Source organism: Panthera onca, chromosome X (assembly GCF_046562875.1).
Source record: "Panthera onca isolate mPanOnc1 chromosome X, mPanOnc1 haplotype 2, whole genome shotgun sequence".
NCBI classification, from domain to species: Eukaryota; Metazoa; Chordata; class Mammalia; order Carnivora; family Felidae; genus Panthera; species Panthera onca.
This window is the reverse complement of record NC_138357.1, coordinates 63,927,630-63,955,268: the sequence shown is the minus strand read 5'-3', so window position 1 is coordinate 63,955,268 and position 27,639 is coordinate 63,927,630. Positions and strand designations below refer to the sequence as shown.

General features: G+C 38.8%; 1 protein-coding gene across 1 annotated transcript in view; it reads right to left on the bottom strand.

Moving 5' to 3' along the window:
- Nucleotides 1–13,628: 13,628 nt before the first annotated feature.
- The window catches only part of LOC145713616 (charged multivesicular body protein 1B2-like), a 29,214-nt gene continuing 15,203 nt past the window's right edge, over nucleotides 13,629–27,639 (bottom strand). The window contains exon 5 of the mRNA XM_081792498.1: nucleotides 13,629–14,178. Within this exon, the coding sequence (XP_081648624.1) occupies nucleotides 14,142–14,178 (37 nt within the window). The 3' untranslated portion in view covers nucleotides 13,629–14,141. The remainder of the gene's footprint in view (nucleotides 14,179–27,639) is intronic.

Genomic DNA, 27,639 nt, shown 5'->3' with positions numbered 1-27,639 from the left:
TTTTTTCTCTCTTCTCCTTCTGGGATCCCTATAATGCAAATGTTATTACATTTGATATTGCTGAATTCCCTTAACCTTTTCTTATTTTTCTTTTTGCTGTTCAGCTTTATTGTTATCCATTACTGTCATCCAGCTCATTGATCCATTCTGCCTCCTCTAATCTTTTTATTCCATCTAGTGTATTTCATAGTTCAGTTATTAAGTTCTTCACTTCTGGTATTTATATTTTCTATATATTTGTTGATGGTGTCACTGAGATCCTCCACTCTATTCTCATGTCCCATAAATATCTTTATGAAGGTTAATTTAAAAAAATTTAACGTTTATTTATTTTTGAGACAGAGACAGAGCATGAATGGGGGAAGGTAAGAGAGAGAGGGAGGCACAGAATCTGAAACAGGCTCCAGGCTCTGAGCTGCCAGCACAGAGCCCAACACGGGGCTCACACTCACGGACGAGATCATGACCTGAGCCCAAGTCGGACGCCCAACTGACTGAGCTACCTGGGCGCCCCTAAAAAAAAAAAAAATTAATGTTTATTTTTGAGAGAGTGACAGACTGTGAGTGGAGGAGGGGCAGAAAGAGAGGGAGACACAGAATCTGAAGCAGGGTCCAGGCTCTGAGCTGTCACCACAGATCCTGACATGGGGCTTGAACTCACAAACTGCAAGATCATAACCTGAGCCAAAGGTGGATGCTCAACTGAGTCACCCAAGTGCCCCTATATGATTAATTTGAATTATTTATCAGGCATATATCTTATCTTGTTACATTTCATTCTTTTGCTATGGTTTTGCCCCATTCTTTTATCTGGGGCATATCCCAGTCTCATTTTGTGTAACTGTTTGTTTTTATGTATTAGTAAAGTCAGTCACAGCTCTTAATCTTAAAAGTAGTGACATTACAAAGAAGAGTTCCTGTGGTGTAAAGACCCCTCTTAACCAAAACTAGGTGCTTCAGGGGCATCTCCTATGTGAGTTGTATATGCACCACTATTGTGTGTGAGCTTTACTTGCCTTTAGTCTAGTTGGCTGCAGTGGCCCACTTTGCCTTTTGTGGGCTAGGTTTGCTCCCTGTGCTGTTATGGGGCCAGTTTGGGGCCACTATGGGCTTATAGTTGGTCAGTGTCAGCGTCATAACACATACCTGCCCTCAGTCTGTTTGCTGGGGATGCAAGTGGCACAGAACTGCAAGGCACTCTGTATTCCCTTCAGAGGCTTTCAATGGTGGATGGGGTCAGCACCCATATCTAGATGCCTGCCCCCAGATGATCTGCTGGGGCTGATGCACTGATTGGCAGGGCACTCTTTGCACTGCAATTATAAGGGTCACCTGTTGGGGCTGCAAACTGCTGTGTGTGGTTATCTTCCCCTCTCAACAGGACAGGAGTCACTTTGGAGTGGCACCAGTTGCTGCCATGACAGTTTTCAGAATAAGATGTGACAGGAGCTGCTCTAGAGGTATTCCTGAACAGTAGGATTGGTTGGATGGGGAAGATCTTCAGGAGAATGCAGGGACAGGGGGCATGGTGTCAGCAAGGTATGTGGAGAGTGTGCTGGTTCTCATAAGCATCAGACTATGTTAGTTAGGGTGGGGTGGGGTGGTAGAAATGGCACCTGTAAGCTCTTTTGTTCTTAGAGAAGTCCCTTCTCCCTCCAGCACACATTCTAAGATTAGTAGATAAACCTCCTTCCTGTGAACCCCAGATACTTTTTAAACTGCTGTGTATATGCTGTATCTTGGTGGGACTGTTTGTATCTTTAAGGGTGGAGGCTCAGTTTCCTATTGTATTCTGGCTCTTCCACAGTTAAGCCTACTGATTTTGAGTACCCAGAGTTAACCTCTTAGTTGTGAAAACTCACAAAGTTAAACACCTCTGTTTTTCAAAGCCCAATGTTATGGGGACTCATCATACCAGGGTAGGTCCCCCATTTCTGTGGTGCCTGGTATGGGGTCTGATCCTTTCCCTTCTTTGTGCTTGTGGTCTCCTTCCCATTTGTTATAAGTCTTCTCAGGAGTTTGGTTCCCAACCACATTTCTGTCTCTCCTACTCTTTTCCATGTGGTCTTCTCTCTACAATTAACTACAGAAAATCTATTGTGCCAGTCTTCAGGTCATTTTGAGTTGGTTGCAGAGATGTGGTTATCATCTAGGTGTGTCAGTGGGACAAGGTGATCTTAGGATCCTCCCCTCCTACTTTGACACCTTCTCCTAAAATCCTACATGTGTTACTTTTCAATTATCAAATCACTTATCAAATTAGAAATTTAATTTATTTTAACAAGAGATAAAAGTTCAAAGGTTGTGGAGCTACTATTCTAAGAATAAAGACATTTTTATTATAATAGATCCAAAAGTGAAACTTGAGGTATATCAAAGAAAAATTTTTATAAGATAAATATGTTATGGCTGTTAAATAAAAGTATGAGAAGCCATATTTATCACAATTACCTTTCTAGATTTAAGTAAGCTACATTCACAATTTCACAATTTTTATTAAGTCAATAAAACAAAATCTACAATTCCCACCAACAAAAAATAAGAAAACTGTACTTCATAGATTTTTTTAATCTGTAATAATCTCCCCTATGGCTTCTCAGGACATTCCAATATAATCAAATAATTTTACCCTTTAAGTAGAAAGAACAAAGCATCAATTATAAGCAAAATAGAAGATTACCACATTGAAGTCACACCATACAGTCAAATACTAAAAAAGTTAAATAGGTTTAACCCAATGTATGAATGCTGCAATACTGAATCCATCTATGGCCCTCCATCTTGTTCATATCCTTGTAACAACCTCCATTGGGTCTATGTGTTCTAGGCCCCTTGGAGGTCAAAGCTCTGACCAGAATGTGGGAAGATTTGTACTGATCTTCCTTAAAGTTGTTTAGTACTAGTCAGTACAGATAACAGTTTCTTCCCTTCCTTTCCCTCTGGGGCACAGATGGCACTAGGACATCTGTTAAATGTTAAACCCTTTGACCTCACTACAATGCCCTCTGCACACCCCCTCACTCTATAAAATCTGTGGATTAAGATCTAGACTTTTTGGAGAATAGCTCTGCAGTGCCTGGATCATCATTTGCCCAATACCCTGTCAGTAAGTTACCCTGAATAAAACTGTGTGAATGGTATGAACCGGTTTGCTTTATTTTTCAGTCTCAAAGTGCCTTCTTAGTTTAGAGGATACTTTAGTGACTTTCCTTCACCTTCAAACACCCAAACTTAGCAAAAGGGTAATTTCTCATTTCATTAAACAGTGAAAATAATCTTCATTTATACCCATTCTCATTTATGGTAGGAAACATCACATATGACTGGTGAATACTTAGCAAACAAAGAGTCTCCATAATTGCACTCTGAATGCCTTCATGACTTACAATGAAAATATCTTCTAAATGTATCTTGTCTTCAATAGAACTTCAAAAAATATGGGAATTCTTTAATGGATAAATCATGAAGTAAGAAAAAATACCTTATTTACTTTACCTAGATTACTTGCTAAAATATAACTTGGTTGCCTCTCCAATTTGGAGACTGTTATATCAGAAAATTGCAGGCACATGTTAATTTGTTTTAGTTGGGTATAAAATACAGACATTCTTGGGGAGATGGCTAGTAGTTCAGCTGGTCATCATATGCTTTTCCCTGAAGATGCTGGCCTTTCAGACGCTACTCTTCTTTATAATTTTATGATTTTTTTGTCCCTTCAATCCCCTATATTGGACTCCCAACTTCCATTGGACTAGAAGTTATTTTCAGGTTTTGGCAACACATTTTAATCTAACTTTTTAATTTTTACTTAATTTCTTCCAGTTACTGAAGAGCTGTTTAAGATAAAAGATGAATTCATTTAACCAGGATTTAATAGTGGTTTTAACTTGAGTTGGCTCAATTTTGTTTTCTATGTTGTTATTTTTTGCTGATTGGTTTCAAAACACTTTTTTCTTTTGAAAATCCTGGCCTCTCAACAATACTATGGAAAATATAAATGATATTAAGACCATGGAAGTTAGTATCCTTAAACTTTTTTTTAACATTTATTCATTTCTGAGCGAGAGAGATAGAGCATGTGTGGGAGGAGAAGACAGAGAAGGAGACAAAGAATCCAAAGCAGGCTCCAGACTCTGAGCTGTGAGCACAGAGCCCAACACAGAGCTTGAACTCACAGACCACAAGATCATGACCTGAGTTGAAGTCAAATGCTTACCAACTGAGCCACCCAGGTGCCCCAATCTCGTTTTCAAAATGCAGCCTAATAAGTTTGAGTAGAAATAAAGAGAATGATTAAATATGTGATTATATTTCATTTCAAGGTATGCAAGGTTAAATTTCTCTGAAAGTCTTAACAGTGATATTTAGCAAAGAGAAAATTTCAAAAATGAGCAAATTTAATTTCTTTGATTTAATGTTACAGATTTTTTCTAGTTATATAAGAAAATTATCAAAGAAATTTATTAATCTAAAAATTTTAAATAAAAGTCATTAGATTGCTAGGTAAAAATCACAATAATAATCTAAATTTAAAAGCTGCTATACGGATTAAAAGTCAACTACATTTCTGCTTGAATAAGCAAAGACAAACAAAAACTTAAAACACAAAAAATAGCACTCTCCATTATAGGACACTAAATAAGGTGTTTTTTGGTTACATATATACTAAGTAAACATGTTTTCCTTGCTTTTTTTTTAAGTTTGAGCTGATATTTTTCACCTGTAAAAATTTATTTACTTTTTACTTTTTTATTATATGAAATTTATTGTCAAATTAGTTTCCATACAACACCCAGTGCTCATCCCAAAAGATGCCCTCTTCAATGCCCATCACCTGCCCTCCCCTCCCTCCCACCCCCATCAACCCTCAGTTTCTTTTCAGTTTTTAAGAGTCTCTTATGCTTTGGCTCTCTCTCCCAATCTAAACTCTTTTTTTCTTTTTTTTTTCCTTCCCCTCCCCCATGGGTTTCTGTTAAGTTTCTCAGGATCCACATAAGAGTGAAAACATATGGTATCTGTCTTTCTCTGTATGGCTTATTTCACTTAGCATCACACTCTCCAGTTCCATCCACGTTGCTACAAAGGGCCATATTTCATTCTTTCTCATTGCCACATAGTACTCCATTGTGTATATGAACCACAATTTCTTTATCCATTCATCAGTTGATGGACATTTAGACTCTTTCCATAATTTGGTGCTGTTGAGATTGCTGCTATAAACATTGGGGTACAAGTGCCCCTATGCATCAGCACTCCTGTATCCCTTGGGTAAATTCCTAGCAGTGCTACTGGTAGGTCTATTTTTAATTTTTTGAGGAACCTCCACACTGTTTTCCAGACCGGCTGCAGCAGTTTGCATTCCCACCAACAGTCCAAGAGGATTCCCGTTTCTCCACATCCTCTCCAGCATCTATACTCTCCTGATTTGTTCATTTTGGCCACTCTGACTGGCATGAGGTGATATCTGAGTGTGGTTTTGACTTGTATTTCCCTGATGAGGAGCGAAGTTGAGCATCTTTTCATGTGCCTGTTGGCCGTCTGGATGTCTTCTTTAGAGAAGTGTCTATTCATGTTTTCTGCCCATTTCTTCACTGGATTATTTGTTTTTTGGGTGTGGAGTTTGGTGAGTTCTTTATAGATTTTGGATACTAGCCCTTTGTCCGATATGTCATTTGCAAATATCTTTTCCCATTCCATTGGTTGCCTTTTAGTTTTGTTGATTGTTTCCTTTGCTGTGCAGAAGCTTTTTATCTTCATGAGGTCCCAAGAGTTCATTTTTGCTTTTAATTCCCTTGCCTTTGGGGATGTGTCAAGTAAGAAATTCCTGCGGCTGAGGTCAGAGAGGTCTTTTCCTGCTTTCTCCTCTAGGGTTTTGATGGTTTCCTGTCTCACATTCATATCCTTTATCCACTTTGAGCTTATTTTTCTAAATGGTGTGAGAAAGTGGTCTAGTTTCAACCTTCTGCATGTTGCTGTCCAGTTCTCCCAGCACCATTTGTGAAAGAGACTGTCTTTTTTTCCATTGGATGTTCTTTCCTGCTTTGTCAAAGATGAGTTGGCCATACTTTTGTGGGTCTAATTCTGGGGTCTCTATTCTATTCCATTGGTCTATGTGTCTGTTTTTGTGTCAATACCATGCTGTCTTGATGATTACAGCTTTGTAGTAGAGGCTAAAGTCTGGGATTGTGATGCCTCCTGCTTTGGTCTTCTTCTTCAAAATTACTTTGGATATTCGGGGTCTTTTGTGGTTCCATACGAATTTTAGGATTGCTTGTTCTAGCTTTGAGAAGAATGCTGGTGCAATTTTGATTGGGATTGCATTGAACGTGTAGATAGCATTGGGTATTATTGACATTTTAACAATATTTATTCTTCCAATCCATGAGCACGGAATGTTTTTCCATTTCTTTATGTCTTCTTCAATTTCCTTCATAAGCTTTCTATAGTTTTCAGCATACAGATGTTTTACATCTTTGGTTAGGTTTATTCCTAGGTATTTTATGCTTCTTGGTGCAATTGTGAAAGGGATCAGTTTCTTTATTTGTCTTTCTGTTGCTTCATTATTAGTGTATAAGAATGCAACTGATTTCTGTACATTGATTTTGTGTCCTGCAACTTTGCTGAATTCATGTATCAGTTCTAGCAGACTTTTGGTGGAATCTATCGGGTTTTCCATGCATAATATCATGTCTTCTGCAAAAAGTGAAAGCTTGACATCATCATTGAAAATTTTGATGCCTTTGATTTTCTTTTGTTTGATTGCTGATGCTAGCACTTCCAACACTATGTTAAACAACGGCGGTGAGGGTGGACATTCCTGTCATGTTCCTGATCTCAGGGGGAAAGCTCTCAGTTTTTCCCCACCGAGGATGATATTAGCTGTGGGATTTTGATAAACGGCTTTGATGATGTTTAAGTATGTTCCTTCTATCCCGACTTTCTCGAGGGTTTTTATTAAGAAAGGATGATGAATTTTATCAAATGCTTTTTCTGCATCGATTGACAGGATTATATGGTTCTCATTTTCCTTTTATTAATGTGATGTATCACATTGATTGATTTGCGAATGTTGAACCAGCCTTGCAGCCCAGGAATGAATCCCTCTTGATCATGGTGCATAATTCTTTTTATATGCTGTTGAATTCAATTTGCTAGTATCTTGTTGGGAATTTTTACATCCATATTCATGAGGGATATTGACCTGTGTTTCTCTTTTTTTTTTGCTGGGTTTCTGTCTGGTTTAGGAATCAAAGTAATGCTGGTTTCGTAGAATGAGTCTGGAAGTTTTCTTCCCTTTCTAGTATTTGGAACAGCTTGAAAAGAATAGGTATTATCTCTGCTTTAATGTCTGGTAGAATTCCCCAGGGAAGCCATCTGGTCCTGGACTTTTATTTGTTGGCAGATTTTTGATAATTGATTCCATTTGGTCGCTGGTTATGGGTCTGTTCAAGTTTTGTATTTCTTCCTGTTTGTGTTTTGGAAATGCATGGGTACTTAGGAATATGTCCATTTCTTCCAGGTTGTCCAGTTTGTTGGCATATAAATTTTCATAGTATTCCCTGATAATTGCTTGTATTTCTGAGGGATTGGTTATCATAATTCCATTTTCATTCATGATTTTATCTATTTGGGTCATCTCCATTTTCTTTTTGAGAAGCCTGGCTAAAGGTTTATCAATTTTGTTTATTTTTTCAAAAAACCAACTCTGGGTTTCATTGATCTGCTCTACAGTTATTTAGATTCTATCTTGTTTATTTCTGTTCTGATCTTTAATATTTTCTTCTCCTGGCTGGGTTTGGCCTGTCTTTGGTGTTCTGCTTCTATTTCCTTTTGGTGTGCTGCTAGATTTTGAATTTGGGATTTTTCTTGTTTCTTGAGATAGGCCTGGAATGCAATGTATTTTCCTCTCAGGACTGCCTTCACTGCATCCCAAAGGATTTGGATTGTTGTCTTTTCATTTTCATTTGTTTCCATGTATTTTTTAATTTCTACTCTAAATGCCTGGTTGCCCCATTCATTCATTAGTAGGGTGTTCTTTCACCTCCATGGTTTTGGAGGTTTTCCAGACTTTTTCCTGTAGTTGATTTCAATCTTCATAGCATTGTGGTCTGAAAGCATTCATGGTATGATCTCAATCCTTTTATACATATGAAGGGCTGTTTTGTGACCCAGTATGTGATCTATCTTGTAGAATGTTCCATGTGCCCTTGAGAAGAAAGTATATTCTGTTGCTTTGGGATGCAGAGTTCTAAATATATATGTCAAGTCCATCTGATCCAATGTGTCATTCAGGGCCCTTGTTTCTTTATTGATCCTGTTTCTAGATGATCTATCCCTTGTTGTAAGTGGAGTATTCAAGTCCCCTGCAATTACCACATTCTTATCAGTAAGGTTGCTTATGTTTGTGTTAATTGTTTTATATATTTGTGGGCTTCCGTATTTGGTGCATAGTCATTTATAATTGTTAGCTCTTCCTGATGAATAGATCCTATAATTATTATATAATGCCCTTTTTCATCTCTTGTTACATACTGCCTTTAAGTTAAAGTCTAGTTTGTCTGCTATAAGTATGGCTACTACAGCTTTCTTTTGACTTTCATTAGCATGATAGATAGTTCTCCATCCCCTCACTTTCAATCTGAAGGTGTCCTCAGGTCTAAAATGAGTCTCTTGTAGACAGCAAATAGATGGGTCTTGTTTTTTTATCCATTCTGATACCCTGTGTCTTTTGGTTGGAGCATTTAGTCTATTTACATTCAGTGTTATTATAGAAAGATATGGGTTTATAGTCATTATGATGTCTATTGGTTTCCTCCTTGTAGTAATGTCTCTGGTACTTTATGGTCCTTGCAACATTTCACTCATATTATCCCCCTTAGGATCTCTTGTAGGGCTGGTTTAGTGGTGATAAATTCCTTCAGTTTTTGTTTGGGAAAACCTTTATCTCTCCTTCTATTCTGAATGACAGACTTGCTGGATAAAGGATTCTCGGCTGCATTTTTTTTTTCTATTCATCACATTGAAGATTGCTTGCCATTCCTTTCTAGCCTGCCAAGTTTCAGTAGATAGAAACATCACTAGTCTTATTGGTCTCCCTTTATATGTAAGAGCCTGTTTATCCCTAGCTGCTTTCAGAATTTTCTCTTTACCCTTGTATTTTGCCAGTTTCTCTATGCTATATAATGCAGAAGGTCTATTCAAATTACATCTGAAAGGAGTTCTCTGTTCCTCTTGGATTTCAATGCCTTTTTCCTTCCCCAGATCAGGGAAGTTCTCAGCTATGATTTTTCAAGTATGCCTTCAGCCCCTTTCTCTCTCTCTTCCTCTTCTGGAATTCCTATTATACAGATATTGTTGCGCTTGATTTCATCACTTAGTTCTCTAATTCTCCCCTCATTTTCCTAGATTTTTTCTTTCTCTTTTTCTCAGCTTCCTCTTTTTCCATAATTTTATCTTCTAACTCACCTATTCTCTCCTCTGCCTCTTCAATCCGAGCTGTGGTTGCCTCCATTTTGTTTTGCACCTCATTTATAACATGTTTTAGCTTCTCATGACTGTTTCTTAGTCCCTTGATCTCTGTAGCAAGAGATTCTCTGCTGTCCTGTATACTTTTTTCAAGCCCAGCAATTAATTTTATGACTATTATTCTAAATTCTTGTTCTGTTATATTGCTTAAATCATTTTTGATCAATTCTTTAGCTGTCACTATCTCCTGGAGTAGCTTTTGAGGAGAATTCTTCTGTTTTGTCATTTTGGATAGTCCCTGGAGTGGTGCAGAACTGCAGGACACTTCCCCTGTGCTGTCTGGAGTAACTTGTTTTGGTGGGCGAGGCTGCAGTCAGCCCCGATGTCTGTCCCCAGCCCACCGCTGGGGCCACAGTCAGACTAGTGTGTACTTTATCTTCCCCTCTCCCAGGGACAGGACTCACTGTGGAGTGGTGTGGCCCCTGTCTGGGCTACTTGCACAGTGCCAGGCTTGTGGTGCTGCTTTGATGGGATCTGGCGTATTAGCGGGAGTGGATCCGCAAGGTGCAGAGGAGTAGGAAGGGCATGCTTAGATTGCTTTGCTGTTGGTGGTCTCCTGTGGGAGGGGAGGGAGGCAGGCAGACCTGTCGTAGGGATGGATCCACAGAAGCACAGCGCTGGGTGTTTGCGAGGTGCAAGCAAGTTTGGTAACGGGGGCTGGTTCCCTTTGGGATTTTGGCTGGGGGATGGGCGAGGGAGATGGCGCTGGCGAGGGCCTTTGTTCCCTACCAAACTGAGCTCTGTCCTCCGGGGCTCAACAACTCTCCCTCCCGTTGTCCTCTAGCCCTCCCGCTCTGGGAGCAGAGCTGTTGACTTATAACATTCCAGATGTTAAGTCCCGCCTGCTGTCAGAACTCAAGGAGTCTGGGCCCTCCGTTTTGCAAAGCCAGACTAGGGGGCTCTGCTTTGCTTTGCTGATGGGCTGCCCCTCTGCCCCAGCTCCCTCCCACCAGTCCGTGTAGCGCACACCACCTCTCCACCCTTCCTACCCTTTTCCATAGGCCTCTTGTCTATGCTTGGCTCCGGAGAGTCCGTTCTGCTAGTCTTCTGGCAGTTTTCTGGGTTATTTAGGCAGATGTGAGTGGAATCTAAGTGATCAGCAGGGACAGTGGGCCCAGCGTCCTCCTACACCATCTTCTCCCCTCAGATTTAAGTCACTAATATTTTAAATAGCTCACATTTTAAATAAGATTTAAAATCTTGCCTCAAATCTTCACACAAAAACCAACATTGCGACTTAACTTTTTTAAACATTCTGGAATAAATGGAGAACATAACAGAGCAGAAGCTACAAAGGGAAGTGAATTCAATCTCTAAATGAAACATGCATGCAAACAGAAACGTCCATCATTACAGAGTTAAGAGTTATTACTCAGCCATCAAAAATAACAAAATCTTGCCATTTACAATTATGTGAATGGAGCTACAATGTACTTATGCTTAGTGAAATAAGTTAATCATAGAAAGACAAATACCATATGATTTCATTCATATGTGCAGTTTAAGAAACAAAACAGATGAACACATGGGAAGGGAAAAAAAGAGAAGAGATGGAAATAAATTGTAAGAGACTCTTAATGACAGAGAACAAAGTGAGAGTTGACAGAAAGTGTAGGGTGGGAGTTGGGCTGGATGGGTGATGGGTATTAGGGAGGGCACTTGCGGTGATGAGCACTGGTTGTTGTATGTAAGTGATGAATCACTGACTTCTACTCCTGAAGCCAGTATTGCACTGTATGTTGACTAAATAAAATTTAAATTAAAAAGTTAACCACATTTTGCTAATTTATGATGTCATATTATAGTAGGAAAATACTATTCATAAAATAAAAATGTGTATATATTTATATATAAATAAATATATTTAATTCATACACCTATTCATACCAATCAAGATAAAATCCAACTTCTTTACTTGTTCCATGGAAGCAACACCTGTACCAACAGAACCTGTTTGACCCTGTGGTAGTTCCATATTGAGATCAAGGCCACAATTTAAAAGTTATTAGCATAAATTAATGTTAATATAGGCATTTTCTTCTTTATCTTATTATGATAAGCAATAAAATAGGCTCATTGCAAATTTGAATATTCCACCTAACATTGTACCTTAACTTAAATAAAAAAAGAAAACTGATTCAATTTTATAAAGGTAAACAGCACTCAAACATCTTCTGAATGTCCACCTTAGGATAAATGAATTTATAAATTATAAAGCATTTTTCTTTTTTTTTTTTTTTTTTTTTTTAAATTTTTTTTTTCAACGTTTTTTATTTATTTTTGGGACAGAGAGAGACAGAGCATGAACGGGGGAGGGGCAGAGAGAGAGGGAGACACAGAATCGGAAACAGGCTCCAGGCTCGGAGCCATCAACCCAGAGCCTGACGCGGGGCTCGTACTCACGGACCGCGAGATCGTGACCTGGTTGAAGTCGGACGCTCAACCAACTGCGCCACCCAGGCGCCCCTAAAGCATTTTTCTTAAGCCCTAATGGTATCCCATGTGGATGATAATCTTACGATAAAAAAGCCAACAAAGAGGATAATGATCTGGTCATTTGAATAAAAGACAAACACAATAGTCATTCAATGTATTTAATTTACTGGAGATTACTATATATCTCCTACTGTGAAGGAAAATTAATATACCTAAAAAAGATAAAACAGGCTAGACAAATATAGCTTCAGGTTTCATACCTAACATCTGAACTATCTTCAAGTTAGTTGGAATCATTAATTGCATCTACCTATAGAACTGAGGTTTAGACAAGTTAAGTACACTTGTCCAAGATTGCTCTAATGATAGATAGAATCTGAACCCAGGTTTGTCTGCCTCCAAGGCCCATGATTTTAATCTCTATTATACTCCTCCTCCAGGATATAAACTAGCCTTTCTGTCTGTATCTGGACCACTGTATGCAAAACAATTTGAAAACACTACTGAAAATAGAGTAACTTTAGCAGTCATTAGGAGATTATTATTTAAAAGATAAAGATATGCTATGCTAAATTTTGTTGAGGGAATCACAAAGAAACAAAATTTGGATACTTAAACATCTTTAAGGATGGGCATTAGTATTTTGACCTCAGTGGTCTACCTGTTTCTACTGTTCCAGTCACCACCCATTATGGATATATCTCATCTCTCTTAATTTTGACCTCCCATCCCTAAGGAACATTTGACAATGTCTGGAGACATTTTATACTGCCAATACTGCTACTTTTATCTTGTGGGTAGAGAACAGTGATGCTGCCAAACATCCTACAAATTCACAGAACATTTAGCCCAAAATGTCAATAGTGTTGAGGTTGAGAAATCCTTCTCTAAATCTTATCAAAAAGTTGTCTGTTAAACTTGGTTTTCCACTGAAGGTCAGGAAAGCTATAATGTGGCAATGTCCCTTTTACAATACCTCTCTTGCTGTATTTTCAAGCCCAATCTTCTTATTTAGTCTTTGGTAGGAACAGAAACAAGTCCTTAGCTTCATACTACTAACATGGAGTCTTCTGATACTCAATACCTTGGTATCTTTTATAATACTTAACAAAAGTCACCATTACTGCTACTTGCCTGTCAGTATGTGGGCTACATCAGAATACTAACAAAGCCAAATACTGTACTACCTAACCCCCAGCTCTGTTCTCAAATACTGAAAACCTGATTTACTAACCTGTGTTTTAATTTTACTAAAGATTCATTAGTGATATAAGGAGCTGATGAACTTAATTGTTCATATTAATCAGGCATTAGACACTAGAATAATATTCATCAATTAAATTTTCTACCTGTCTTCAAATCTTCTCTTCCCAGGAGAAAATAATAGGGTATATAAACTATATTTCAATCTATTACACTATCTTTGATGATAAAGTATAAAATTTAGTATCACCCAGTTTTACTCTATGTGTTTGAAAAATGTATTTTTGTTATTTAATACAATGTTTTCTTGAAGTAAATAACATACCAGAGAATAATGATATAACATGACTTCTATAGCATAGATATTATGATCAACTTATTCCCCTCAAACATGAAGGACCTGAAATAAACATCCTGTTAACACAAACTCTATTTCTAATAGCAGTACCAGAAAGGGTGTCATTTACATTTTTAAAAAAGACCATCTGCAATGATGTAATGTTGACATCTTTTGAACCCCTTGAATATTTTGCACATATTTCTCAGATTTCAGGACTCAAACTGGGCTTAAAACTTAATGGCCCAATCACAGCAAAATTGTTTTGGAAGATCTAGTTTAAAAAATCAAAACATTTGATACATGTTGAACACAGAAGATACTGAAGGTATTGAGGAAATGTTTAAAAACTCCTGCCCTCCTCAGTCACCTTCCTCCATTTCTTATCAACAACTAAATGAATGCATCTCCAGAGATTGTTAAGAAGATATTAGGATGATCTAAGCAGAGCCACATTTTATGAGCATGGCAAAATGTTGGATGACTGCTTCAAAGGATGTTCCAACAATAAATTATAGGGTAAAAAATCTAACTCTATTTCTCATAAAGACAAATATCTTTATCTGCATTATATAATTTTAGACCCAAAGATATTAAATCAACATTATCCAAAAGCACTCGAATAATTTCTTACCCAGCTTCATCTGCCATTTTTGAAGCAGCATAGCCACTTGGTTCTGGAATAAGAAAATTAGAACTTGTATTTTAATGGTATCACATTTTACATGGTTTTTATGATTTTGCTTTAAAAAAAGAACTGCAAATGACAAAAATTCATTTTTACCACTGAGTAGTATTCCATTATACACACACACACACACACACACACACATGCATGCACGCACACACATCTTCTTTATCCATTCATCAGTTGATGGACACTTGGACTCTTTCCATAATTTGGCTTTTGTTGATAGCACTGCTTTGCAACAATGTAGATGGAACTAGAGGGTATTTGAATAAGCAAAAGAAATCAGAGAAAGACAGATTACATATGATTTCACTCATATGTGGAATCTGAGAAATTCAACAAATGAACAGGGGAAGGGAAGGAAAAATAAGATAAAAACAGAGAGGGAATCAAATTATAAGAGACTCTTAAATGCAGAGAACTGAGGATTGTGGGGGTGGGGGTGGGTTAAATGGATGATGGGCTTTAAGGAGGGCACTTTTAGGGATGAGCACTGGGTATCACATATAAAAGATGAATCACTGGGTTCTACTCCTGAAGCCAAGACTATACTGTATGCCAACTAAGTTGAAAAGGAAGGGACCGGGAGAGGAGCAGGAGGCGGAGCAGAAGCAGCAGCAGCAGAAGAAGCAGCAGTAGCAGAAGAAACAGCAGCAGAAGCAGAAGAAACACCAGAAACAGAAGCAGCAGCAGCAGCAGAAGAAGGAGCAGAAGGAGCATGAGAAGCAGCAGAAGCAGAACAAGCAGCAGCAACAGCAAGAGCAGAACCAGCAGAAGAAACATCAGAAGCAGCAGCAGCAGAAGGAGCAGGATAAGGAGCATGAGAAGCAGCAGCAACAGCAGAAGCAGCAGAAGCAGCAGCAGCAGGAGGATCAGGAGGGGCAGGAGCAGGAGAATCAGCAGCAGCAACAGTAAAAGCAGCAGGAGTGGAAGAAGCAACAGAAGCAGAAATGGAAGAAGCACTAGAAGCTGAAGCTGAGCAGCAGAAGAAGCAGAAGCAGCAGCAGCAGCCGCAGAACTAGTCTACAATTTTTTTAATGTTTGTTTATTTCTGAGAAGAGAGACAGAGCCTGAGTGAGGGAGGGGCAGAGAGAGAGGGGCAGAGAGACAAAGAATCTGAAGCAGGTTCCAGGCTCTGACCTGTCAGCACAGAGCCCAAAGAGGGGCTTGAACCCACAAACCGTGAGATCATGATTTGAGCCAAAGTCAGACGCTTAACCAACTGAGCCACTCAGTGACCTGGTCTACAATTTTTAAAAGAATGTTTTAAAAAAAATATTTTTTTACCACCAGAGGGAGCTAAATTACTTCAGAAAATAATTTAGTTCTCTCAATAATGTTAAAATTATAAAGCCTTCAACTATGAGGTTATGTGAAAAATATCAGCAATGATGTTCACTTATAATTTTAATCTGAGTAATGTAGCTCTCTTTAATGCATGGAATCAGTTTCTTAAGCTCTGTTCTAGCCCAGTTTACCTTTTTTTCTTTTTTCAAGTTTTTATTTAAATTCAAGTTAGTTAACATAGTATATTACCTTCAAGTGAAGAATTTAGCTATTCAGCACCTACATAAAACAGCCAGCATTCATCACAACAAATGCCCTCCCCCGTACTAACCAGCACCGATTTAGAGCATGAAACTGCCCACCTCTACTCCAGTAACCCTCAGTTTGTTCTCAATAGTTGAGAATCCACTTTCTGGTCTGTCACTCTTATTTTTATTTCCCCCTATGTTCATCTGTTTTGTTTCTAAATACTACAAATGAGTGAAATCATACAGTATTTGTCTATGTCTGACATTTCACTTAGCATGACACTCCCTAGCTACATCCACAATATTGCAAACCACAAGATTTTATCGGTTTTTTTTTTTTATGGTTGAGTAATATTCCATTGTATATATACCACATCTTTATCCATTCATCAGTTGATGGGCATTTGGACTCCTTCCATAATTTGGCTAGGGTTGATAATGCTGCTCTAAATATCTGGGTGCATGTATCACTTTGAATCAGTACTTTTGTATCTCCTGGGTAAATACCTAGTAGTGCAATTGCTAGGTTGTAGGGTAGTTCTAACTTTTTGAGGAAACTTCATACTGTTTTTCAGAGTGGCTTCACTATTTTGCATCCCAGGAACAGTGTAAGAGGGTTCCCTTTTCTCTGCATCCTTGCCAACCTCTGTTGTTTCCTGGTTGTTAATTTTAGCCATTCTGACAGGTGTGAGGTGATATCTCATTGTAGCTTTGATTTGCATTTTCCTAATGATGAGTGATGTTGAGTATCTTTTCATGTGTCTGTTAGCCATCTGTGACATTCCTTTGAAGAAATGTCTATACATGTCTTCAGCCTATTTATTAACTATATTATTTGTTTTCTGGGTGTTGGGTTTTACAAGTTTTTGTATCAGATATGTCAATGTCAAATATCTTCTCACATTCCAAAGACTGCCTTATAGTTTTGTTCATTGTTTCCTTTGATATGCTGAAGCTGTTCATCTTGATGAAGTTCAAATAGTTTATTTTTTCTTTTGGTTCCTTTGCCTCAGGAGATCTATCTAGTAAGAACTTGCTACAGCCAATGTCATAGAGGTTACTGGCTGTGTTCTCCTCTAGGGTTTTGATGATTTCCCTGCCTCATATTTAAGTAATTCATCCATTTTGAATTTATTTTTGCATATGGTGTGAGAAAGTGGTCCAGTTTCATTCTTTTCCATGTTATTGTCCAGTTTTCCCAAGACCATTTGTTAAAGAAACTCTTTTCCCGGGGCACCTGGGTGGCTCAGTCAGTTGAGCATCTGACTTTGGCTCAGGTCATGATCTTGCAGTTCATGAGTTCAAGTCCCATGTTGGGCTCTGTTGCTGACAGCTCAGAGCCTGGAGCCTGCTTTGGATTCTGTGTCCCCCTCTCTCTCTGCCCCACCCCTGAGTGTGCTCTATTTAAAAATGAATAAACAAAGGAGGCCGGGGAAGATGGCAGCATAGGAGGACGCTGGGCTCACCTCGCATCCTGCTGATCACTTACATTCCACCTACACCTGCCTAAATAACCCAGAAAACCGCCAGAGGATTAGCAGAACGGAGTCTCCAGAGCCAAGTGCAGACGAGAGGCCCACGGAAGAGGGTAGGAAGGGTGGCGAGGCGGGGTGCGCTCCACGGACTGGTGGGAGGGAGCCGGGGTGGAGGGGCAGCCTTCCGGCCAAGCGGCCATCCCCCAGCCAAAATCCCAAAGGGAACCAGTTCCTGCCAGGGAACTTGCTCGCTCCGCGCAAACACCCAACTCTGTGCTCCTGCGGAGCCAAACCTCCGGCAGCGGATCTGACTCCCTCCCGCTGCCACAGGGCCCCTCCTGAAGTGGATCACCTAAGGAGAAGTGAGCTAAGCCTGCCCCTCCTGCCCCCGTGCACCTTGCCTACCCACCCCAGCTAATACGCCAGATCCCCAGCACCACAAGCCTGGCAGTGTGCAAGTAGCCCAGATGGGCCACGCCAACCCACAGGGAATCCCGCCCCTAGGAGAGGGGAAGAGAAGGCACACACCAGTCTGACTGTGGCCCCAGCGGTGGGCTGGGGGCAGACAACAGGTCTGACTGCGGCCCCGCCCACCAACTCCAGTTATACACCACTGCACAGGGGAAGTGGCCTGCAGGCCCCCACCACTCCAGGGACTATCCAAAATGACCAAACTGAAGAATTCCCCTCAGAAGAATCTCCAGGAAATAACAACAGCTAATGAACTGATCAAACAGGATTTAAATAATATAATAGAAAGTGAATTTAGAATAATAGTCATAAAATTAATCGCTGGGCTTGAAAACAGTATACAGGACAGCAGAGAATCTCTTGCTACAAAGATCAAGGGACTAAGGAACAGTCACGAGGAGCTGAAAAACGCTTTAAACGAAATGCAAAACAAAATGGAAACGACGACAGCTCGGAATGAAGAGGCAGAGGAGAGAATAGGTGAACTAGAAGATAAAGTTATGGAAAAAGAGGAAGCTGAGAAAAAGAGAGATAAAAAAATCCAGGAGTATGAGGGGAAAATTAGAGAACTAAGTGATACACTAAAAAGAAATAATATACGCATAATTGGTATCCCAGAGGAGGAAGAGAGAGGGAAAGGTGCTGAAGGGGTACTTGAAGAAATTATAGCTGAGAACTTCCCTGAACTGGGGAAGGAAAAAGGCATTGAAATCCAAGAGGAACAGAGAACTCCCTTCAGACGTAACTTGAATCGATCTTCTGCACGACATATCATAGTAAAACTGGCAAAATACAAGGATAAAGAGAAAATTCTAAAAGGAGCAAGGGGTAAACGTGCCCTAACATATAAAGGGAGACCTATAAGACTCGTGACTGATCTCTCCTTTGAAACTTGGCAGGCCAGAAAGGCTTGGCACGATATCTTCAGTGTGCTAAACAGAAAAAATATGCAGCCGAGAATCCTTTATCCAGCAAGTCTGTCATTTAGAATAGAAGGAGAGATAAAGGTCTTCCCAAACAAACAAAAACTGAAGGAATTTGTCACCACGAAACCAGCCCTACAAGAGATCCTAAGGGGGATCCTGTGAGACAAAGTACCAGAGACATCGCTACAAGCATAAAACATACAGACATCACAATGACTCTAAACCTGTATCTTTCTATAATAACACTGAATGTAAATGGATTAAATGCGCCAACCAAAAGACATAGGGTATCAGAATGGATAAAAAAACAAGACCCATCTATTTGCTGTCTACAAGAGACTCATTTTAGACCTGAGGACACCTTTAGATTGAGAGTGAGGGGATGGAGAACTATTTATCATGCTACTGGAAGCCAAAAGAAAGCTGGAGTAGCCATACTTATATAAGACAAACTAGACTTTAAATTAAAGGCTTTAACAAGAGATGAAGAAGGGCATTATATAATAATTACAGGGTCTATCCATCAGGAAGAGCTAACAATTATAAATGTCTATGCGCCGAATACCGGAGCCCCCAAATATATAAAACAATTACTCATAAACATAAGCAACCTTATCGATAAGAATGTGGTAATTGCCAGGGACTTTAACACCCCACTTACAGAAATGGATAGATCATCTAGACACACGGTCAATAAAGAAACAAGGGCCCTGAATGATACATTGGATCCGATGGACTTGACAGATATATTTAGAACTCTGCATCCCAAAGCAACAGAATATACTTTCTTCTCGAGTGCACATGGAACATTCTCCAAGATAGATCACATGCTGGGTCACAAAACAGCCCTTCATAAATATACAACAATTGAAATCATACCATGCATACTTTCAGACCACAATGCTATGAAGCTTGAAATCAACCACAGGAAAAAGTCTGGAAAACCTCCAAAAGCATGGAGGTTAAAGAACACCCTACTAACGAATGAGTGGGTCAACCAGGCAATTAGAGAAGAAATTAAAAAATATATGGAAACAAACGAAAATGAAAATACAACAATCCAAACGCTTTGGGACGCAGCGAAGGCAGTCCTGAGAGGAAAATACATTGCAATTCAGGCCTATCTCAAGAAACAAGAAAAATCCCAAATACAAAATCTAACAGCACACCTAAAGGAAATAGAAGCAGAACAGCAAAGGCAGCCTAAACCCAGCAGAAGAAGAGAAATCATAAAGATCAGAGCAGAAATAAACAATATAGAATCTAAAAAAATGGTAGAGCAGATCAACGAAACCAAGAGTTCGTTTTTTGAAAAAATAAACAAAATTGACAAACCTCTAGCCAGGCTTCTCAAAAGGAAAAGGGAGATGACCCAAATAGATAAAATCATGAATGAAAATGGAATTATTACAACCAATCCCTCAGAGGTGCAAACAATTATCAGGGAACACTATGAAAAATTATATGCCAACAAATTGGACAACCTGGAAGGGACAAATTCCTAAACACCCACACTCTTCCAAAACTCAATCAGGAGGAAATAGAAAGCTTGAACAGACCCATAACCAGCGAAGAAATTGAATCGGTTATCAAAAATCTCCCAACAAATAAGAGTCCAGGACCAGATGGCTTCCCAGGGGAGTTCTACCAGACGTTTAAAGCAGAGATAATACCTATCCTTCTCAAGCTATTCCAAGAAATAGAAAGGGAAGGAAAACTTCCAGACTCATACTATGAAGCCAGTATTACTTTGATTCCTAAACCAGACAGAGACCCAGTAAAAAAAGAGAACTACAGGCCAATATCCCTGATGAATATGGATGCAAAAACTCTCAATAAGATACTAGCAAATCGAATTCAACGGCATATAAAAAGAATTATACATCATGATCAAGTGGGATTCATTCCTGGGATGCAGGGCTGGTTCAACATTCGCAAATCAATCAACGTGATACATCACATTAACAAAAAAAAAGAAAAGAACCATATGATCCTGTCAATCAATGCAGAAAAGGCCTTTGACAAAATCCAGCACCCTTTCTTAATAAAAACCCTTGAGAAAGTCGGGATAGAAGGAACATACTTAAACATCATAAAAGCCATTTATGAAAAGCCCACAGCTAACATCATCCTCAATGGGGAAAAACTGAGAGCTTTTTCCCTGAGATCAGGAACACGACAGGGATGCCCACTCTGACCGCTGTTGTTTAACATAGTGCTGGAAGTTCTAGCATCAGCAATCAGACAACAAAAGGAAATCAAAGTCATCAAAATTGGCAAAGATGAAGTCAAGCTTTCGCTTTTTGCAGATGACATGATATTATACATGGAAAATCCGATAGATTCCACCAAAAGTCTGCTAGAACTGATACATGAATTCAGCAAAGTTGCAGGATACAAAATCAATGTACAGAAATCAGTTGCATTCTTATACACTAACAATAAAGCAACAGAAAGACAAATAAAGAAACTGATCCCATTCACAATTGCACCAAGAAGCATAAAATACCTAGGAATAAATCTAACCAAAGATGTAAAAGATCTATATGCTGAAAACTATAGAAAGCTTATGAAGGTAATTGAAGAAGATATAAAGAAATGGAAAGACATTCCCCGCTCACGGATTGGAAGAATAAATATTGTCAAAATGTCAATACTACCCAAAGCTATCTACACATTCAATGCAATCCCAATCAAAATTGCACCAGCATTCTTCTTGAAACTAGAACAAGCCATCCTAAAATTCATATGGAACCACAAAAGGCCCCGAATAGCCAAAGCAATTTTGAAGAAGACCAAAGCAGGAGGCATCACAATCCCAGAATTTAGCCTCTACTACAAAGCTGTCATCATCAAGACAGCATGGTATTGGCACAAAAACAGACACATAGACCAATGGAATAGAATAGAAACCCCAGAACTAGACCCACAAACGTATGGCCAACTCATCTTTGACAAAGCAGGAAAGAACATCCAATGGAAAAAAGACAGTCTCTTTCACAAATGGTGCTGGGAGAACTGGACAGCAACATGCAGAAGGTTGAAACTAGACCACTTTCTCACACCATTCACAAAAATAAACTCAAAATGGATAAAGGACCTGAATGTGAGACAGGAAACCATCAAAACCTTAGAGGAGAAAGCAGGAAAAGACCTCTCTGACCTCAGCCGTAGCAATCTCTTACTCCACACATCCCCAAAGGCAAGGGAATTAAAAGCAAAAGTGTATTTACTGGGACCTTATGAAGATAAAAAGCTTCTGCACAGCAAAGGAAACAATCAACAAAACTAAAAACTAGCCCGGACAAAGGGCTAGTATCCAAAATCTATAAAGAGCTCACCAAACTCCACACCCGAAAAACAAATAACCCAGTGAAGAATTGGGCAGAAAACATGAATAGACACTTCTCTAAAGAAGACATCCAGATGGCCAACAGGCACATGAAAAGATGTTCAACGTCGCTCCTTATCAGGGAAATACAAATCAAAACCACACTTAGATATCACCTCACGCCAGTCAGAGTGGCCAAAATGAACAAATCAGGAGACTATAGATGCTGGAGAGGATGTGGAAAAATGGGAATCCTCTTGCAGTGTTGGTGCAAATGCAAATTGGTGCAGCCGCTCTGGAAAGCAGTGTGGAGGTTCCTCAGAAAATTAAAAATAGACCTACCCTATGACCCAGCAATAGCACTGCTGGGAATTTATCCAAGGGATACAGGAGTACTGATGCATAGGGGCACTTGTACCCCAATGTTTATAGCAGCACTCTCAACAATAGCCAAATTATGGAAAGAGCCTCAATGTTCATCAACTGATGAATGGATAAAGAAATTGTGGTTTATATACACAATGGAATACTACGTGGCAATGAGAAAAAATGAAATATGGCCTTTTGTAGCAACGTGGATGGAACCGGAGAGTGTGATGCTAAGTGAAATAAGCCATACAGTGAAAGACAGATACCATATGGTTTCACTCTTATGTGGATCCTGAGAAACTTAACAGAAACCCATGGCGGAGGGGAAGGAAAAAAAAAAAAAAAAAAGAGGTTAGAGTGGGAGAGAGCCAAAGCATAAGAGACTGTTAAAAACTGAGAACAAACTGAGGGTTGATGGGGGGTGGGAGGGAGGGGAGGGTGGGTGATGGGTATTGAGGAGGGCACCTTTTGGGATGAGCACTGGGTGTTGTATGGAAACCAATTTGACAATAAATTTCATCTATTAAAAAAATAAAAAAAATAAAAATGAATAAACATAAAAAAAATTAAAAAAAAGAAACTCTTTTCCCCATTGGATATTTTTTCCTTTGCTGAAGATTAGTTCACCATAAATTTGTGGGTCCATTTCTAGGTTTTCTATTCGTTTCCATTGATCTATGTCTGGTTTTTTTTCCAGTACCATACTGTCTTGATCACTACAGCTTTGTAATATAACTTGATGTCCACATTTGAGATGCCTCCAGCTTCTCTTTTCTTTTTCAAAAATGTGTTGGCTGTTTGGCATCTTTTGTGGTTCCATACAAATGTCAATATTGTTTGTTCTAGCTCTGTGAAAACTGCCGGTGGTATTTTCATAGGGATTGCAATAAATGTGTTGACTGCTTTGGATAGTATAAACATTTTAACAATATTTTTCCAATCCATGGGCATGGAATGTCTTTCCATTTCTTTGTTTCCTCTTCAATTTGTATCATCAGTGTTTTAGTTTCCACAGTAGAGATCTTTTACCTCTTTGGATGATTCCTCAGCATCTTATGGTTTTTAGTGCAATTGTAGATGGTATTGATTCCTTGATTTCTCTTTTTGCTGCTTCATTATTGGCATAGAGAAATGCAACAGATTTCTGTACATTGACTTTATATCCTGATACTTTACTGAATTCATGTATCAGTTTGAGCAACTTTTTGGTGGTCTTTTGGGTTTTCTATATAGATGATTTCATGTCATATGCAATAAGTAAAAGTTTGATTTCTTCCTTTATTTGGATACCTTTTTGTTGTCTGATTGCTGAGGCTAGGACTTCTAATACTGTCATACATAATTGTGGTGAGAGTGGACATCCCTGTGTTGTTCCTGACCATAGAGGAAAAGGTCTGAGTTTTTCCTCATTGAGGATATTAGCTCTGAGCTTTTCGTATATGGCCTTTATGACACTGAGGTATGTCTCATCTTTCCCAACTTTTTTGAGTTTTTATCAAGAATGAGTGTTGTACTTTGTCAAATGCATTTTTTGCATCTATTGTATAGTTCATATCCTTTCTTTTATTAATGTGGTACATCTCACGGATTGATTTGTGAATATTGAAACACCTTGCAGCCAAAGAATAATTCCACTTGATCATGGTGAATGATTCTTTTAATGTACTGCTGGATTTGATTTGCTAGTATCTTATTGAGAATTTGCATCCATGTTCATCAGGGATATTGTCCCATAATGCTTTTATAGTGGAGTCTTTGGTTTTGGAATAAGGGTAATACTGGCTTCATAGAACGAGTTTTGAAGTTTTCCTTCTATTTCTTTTCTTTCTTCTTTTTTTTTTTTTTTTTTTTTTGGAGTAATTTGAGAAGAATATGTATTAACTCTTCCTTAAATGTTTGGTAGAATTCCCCTGTGTAGCCATCTGGCCCTGGGCTTTTGTTTGTTGGGCAATTTTTGATTACTGATTTAATTTCTTTGTAGGCTATTGGTCTCTTCAAATTTTCTATTTCTTCCTGTTTCAGTTTTGGTAGCTTATATGTTTCTAGGAATTTATCCATTTCTTCTAGGTTGTCTGTTCTGGTTGCATATAATTTTTCATAACATTCTCTTATAATTGTATTTCTGTGGTTTTGGTTATTTCTCCCATCTCATTTGTAACTTTACTTACTTGGGTCCTTTCTGTTTCTTTTTGATAAATGTGGCTGTGGGTTTGTCATTAATATTTTAAAAGAACCAACTGTTGGTTTCATTGATCTCTTCTGTTTTTTAGCGTCTATGTCATTTATTTCTGCTCTAATTTTATTATTTCACTTCTGCTGTCTTTAGGCCTCATTTGTCATTCTTTTTCTAGCTCCTTTAGGTGTGAGGTTGAGAATTTTCTTGCTACTTGACATAGGCCTGTATTACTATATACTTTCCTCTTATTACCATTTTATTACATCCCAAAGGTTTGGACCATTGTGTTTTCATTTCCATTTGCTTCCATTTTTATAAATCTTCTTTAATTTACTGATTAGTCCATTCTTTAGTAGCATGTTGTTTATCTTCCATGTATTTGTGGTCTTTCCAAAATTTTTTAATGGTTTACTTCAAATTTCATAGAGTTGTGAGCAGAAAATATGTATGGTATTACCTCAAACTTTTGTATTTGTTGAGGCCTGATTTGTGAGCTAGTATGTGATATATTCTGGAGAATGTCCCATGTGCACTTGAAAAGAATGTGTATTCTGCTGCTTTAGGATGAAATATTCTGAATATATTTGTTAAGTCCATCTGGTCCAGAGTATCACTGAAAGCTTTTGTTTTCTTGATTTTATCCTTAGATGATCTATGTAAGTGGGGTGTTAAAGTCCCCTACTATTATTGTATTTTTATCAATGAGTACCTTTATGTTTGTTATTGTTTTATATATTTGGGTGTTTCGTGCTGGGGGCATAAACATTTACAATTGTTAGATCTTCTTGCTAGATAGTCCCCTTTATTATGATACAGTACCCTTCATCTCTTCTTACAGTGTTTGGTTTAAAATCTCATTTGTCTGATAAAAGTATACCTACTCTATTTGCATGGTAAATAGTTCTCCATCCCCTCACTTTCAATATGCAGATATCTTTAGGTCTAAAGTGAGTCTCTTGTAGGCAGCAAATAGATGGGTCTTGTTTTTCTATCCATTCTGACACCCAAAGTCTTTCTATTGGAGCATTTAGTCCATTTACATTCAGAGTTATTATGGATAGGAATGTATTTATTGCCATTTTATTACTTGTTTTGTCATTGTTTCTGAAAATTCTCTCTGTTCCTTTCTAGTCTTTTGTCATTTTTGATCTTTCCTTCCCATTCAAAGAGGACCCTTTAATATTTCTTGCAGGGCTGGTTTAGTGTTCATGAACTTCTTTAGTATTTGTTTATCTGGGAAATGCTTCATCTCTCCTTCTATTCTGAATGATGGCCTAGCTGGATAAAGTAACATTGGCTGCAGATTTTCCCCCATTCAACACATTGGATATATCATGCCACTCACTCCTAGCTTGTCAAGTTTCTGTAGGAGATTTGCTGTTAACCTAAGGGGTCTTCCCCTGTATGTTAGGGACTTCCTCTATCTTGCTGTTAGGAATTTTTTATCACTATATATTGCAAACTTAATTGCAATATGTGTTTGTGTTGGTCTGCATTTGTTGATTTTTATGGGAGTTCTTTGTGCCTCCTGGATTTGGATGTCTGTTTCCTTTCCCATATTAGGTAAGTTGTAAGCTATTATTTTAACAACTAAACCTTTTTCCCCCTTAGTTCTCTTTTCTTCTTCTGAGACTCCTATGATATGAATGTTATTACATTTTATGGAGTCACTGAGTTTTCTAAGTTTACTCTCATGATCCATCACTCTTTTTTCTCCCTTTTGTTCATCCTCATTATTTTCTATAATTCTATATTCTATATCACTTTTTCAAAATATTTTTGAGAGAGAGAGAATGAATGAATGAATGAATGAGAATGACTAGTGGAGGGGCACAGAGAGAGGGAGACACAGAATCTGAAGCACGCTTCAGGCTCCAAGCTGTCAGCACAGAGCCTGATATGGGGCTTGAACTCATGAACCACGAGATCATGACATGAGCTGAAGTCGGACGCTTAACTAACCGAGCCACCCAGGCACCCTTCTTTCTTGTATACCACTTATTCATTTTTTCTGCTTCTTCCATCCTTGTGGTCATTAGATTCACACGGTTTTGAATCTCAGATTGAACATTTTGCATTTCTGCCTGTTTTTTTTTTTTTTTTTTTTTTTTTTTTTTTTTACTTCTTTCATCTCTACAGTTAGGGTCTTTCTGATGTCTTCCATTCTTTTCTCAAGCCCAGAAAGTATCTTTATGATTGTTGCTTTAAATTATACATGAACCATATTACTTGCCTGTTTTGATTAAATCTCTGGCTGTGACCTTTTCTTGTTTTTGGGGGGGATGAATTCTTCCACCTCAGCATTTTGTCTATGTCTCTGACTTCTTCTGTGTTAGAAAAGCCTGTTATGTTTCCTGCTCCTGTGAGGAAGGTATTTAGAAGAAGAGATCACTGGGGCACCTGGGTGGCTCAGTTGGTTAAGCGGCCGACTTCGGCTCAGGTCATGATTTCACAGTCCGTGAGTTCGAGCCCCGCGTCGGGCTCTGTGCTGACAGCTCGGAGCCCGGAGCCTGTTTCCGATTCTGTGTCTCCCTCTCTCTGCCCCTCCCCCATTCATGCTCTATCTCTCTCTGTCTCAAAAATAAATAAACGTTAAAAAAAAAAATTTAGAAGAGGTCAGGTCATATAATGTCCAGGGCCTGGCATTTCAGCATGTGTCTGTGGTATGTGCTGTGTGCAAACTGATGCTGTGTTTCAGGTGTCCTATCCCTCAAGCCAGTTGTCTGTAGAGGCTCTTCTTGCCTACAGTGGACAGCATTTACACCTTGGCCAGAGTGTGATGAGTTTTAACTAGGTGTGCTCTGGTCAGCTTGATAAATGAGACTTGATGTTATTTCCACTAGAACTGAAGCACTGCAGAAATGTACATTAAGTAGGCTGTATTGTATGAGAGTGAGGGGATTGTGCTGGTCTTCTGGGGAAGATGCCTGTTCTGTTCATCCTTAGGAACATCTGCCTAAGAAAAGCAGTATCAGCAGACTGCAGGTGGCAGGACTTGGTGTAAGCAGGTTAGGCTGCGATTTTACAGTGCTTTGCTGTTTACTGAAATTGGTTTGTGCTGAGGAAGTGGGAAAGGGAAATGGCATCAGCCAGCTACTTTACCTGCAGAGATGGGAATCTGTGCTCGCTGCTCTCAGGGAAGCCCTCCCAGAAGAGTGAATAAT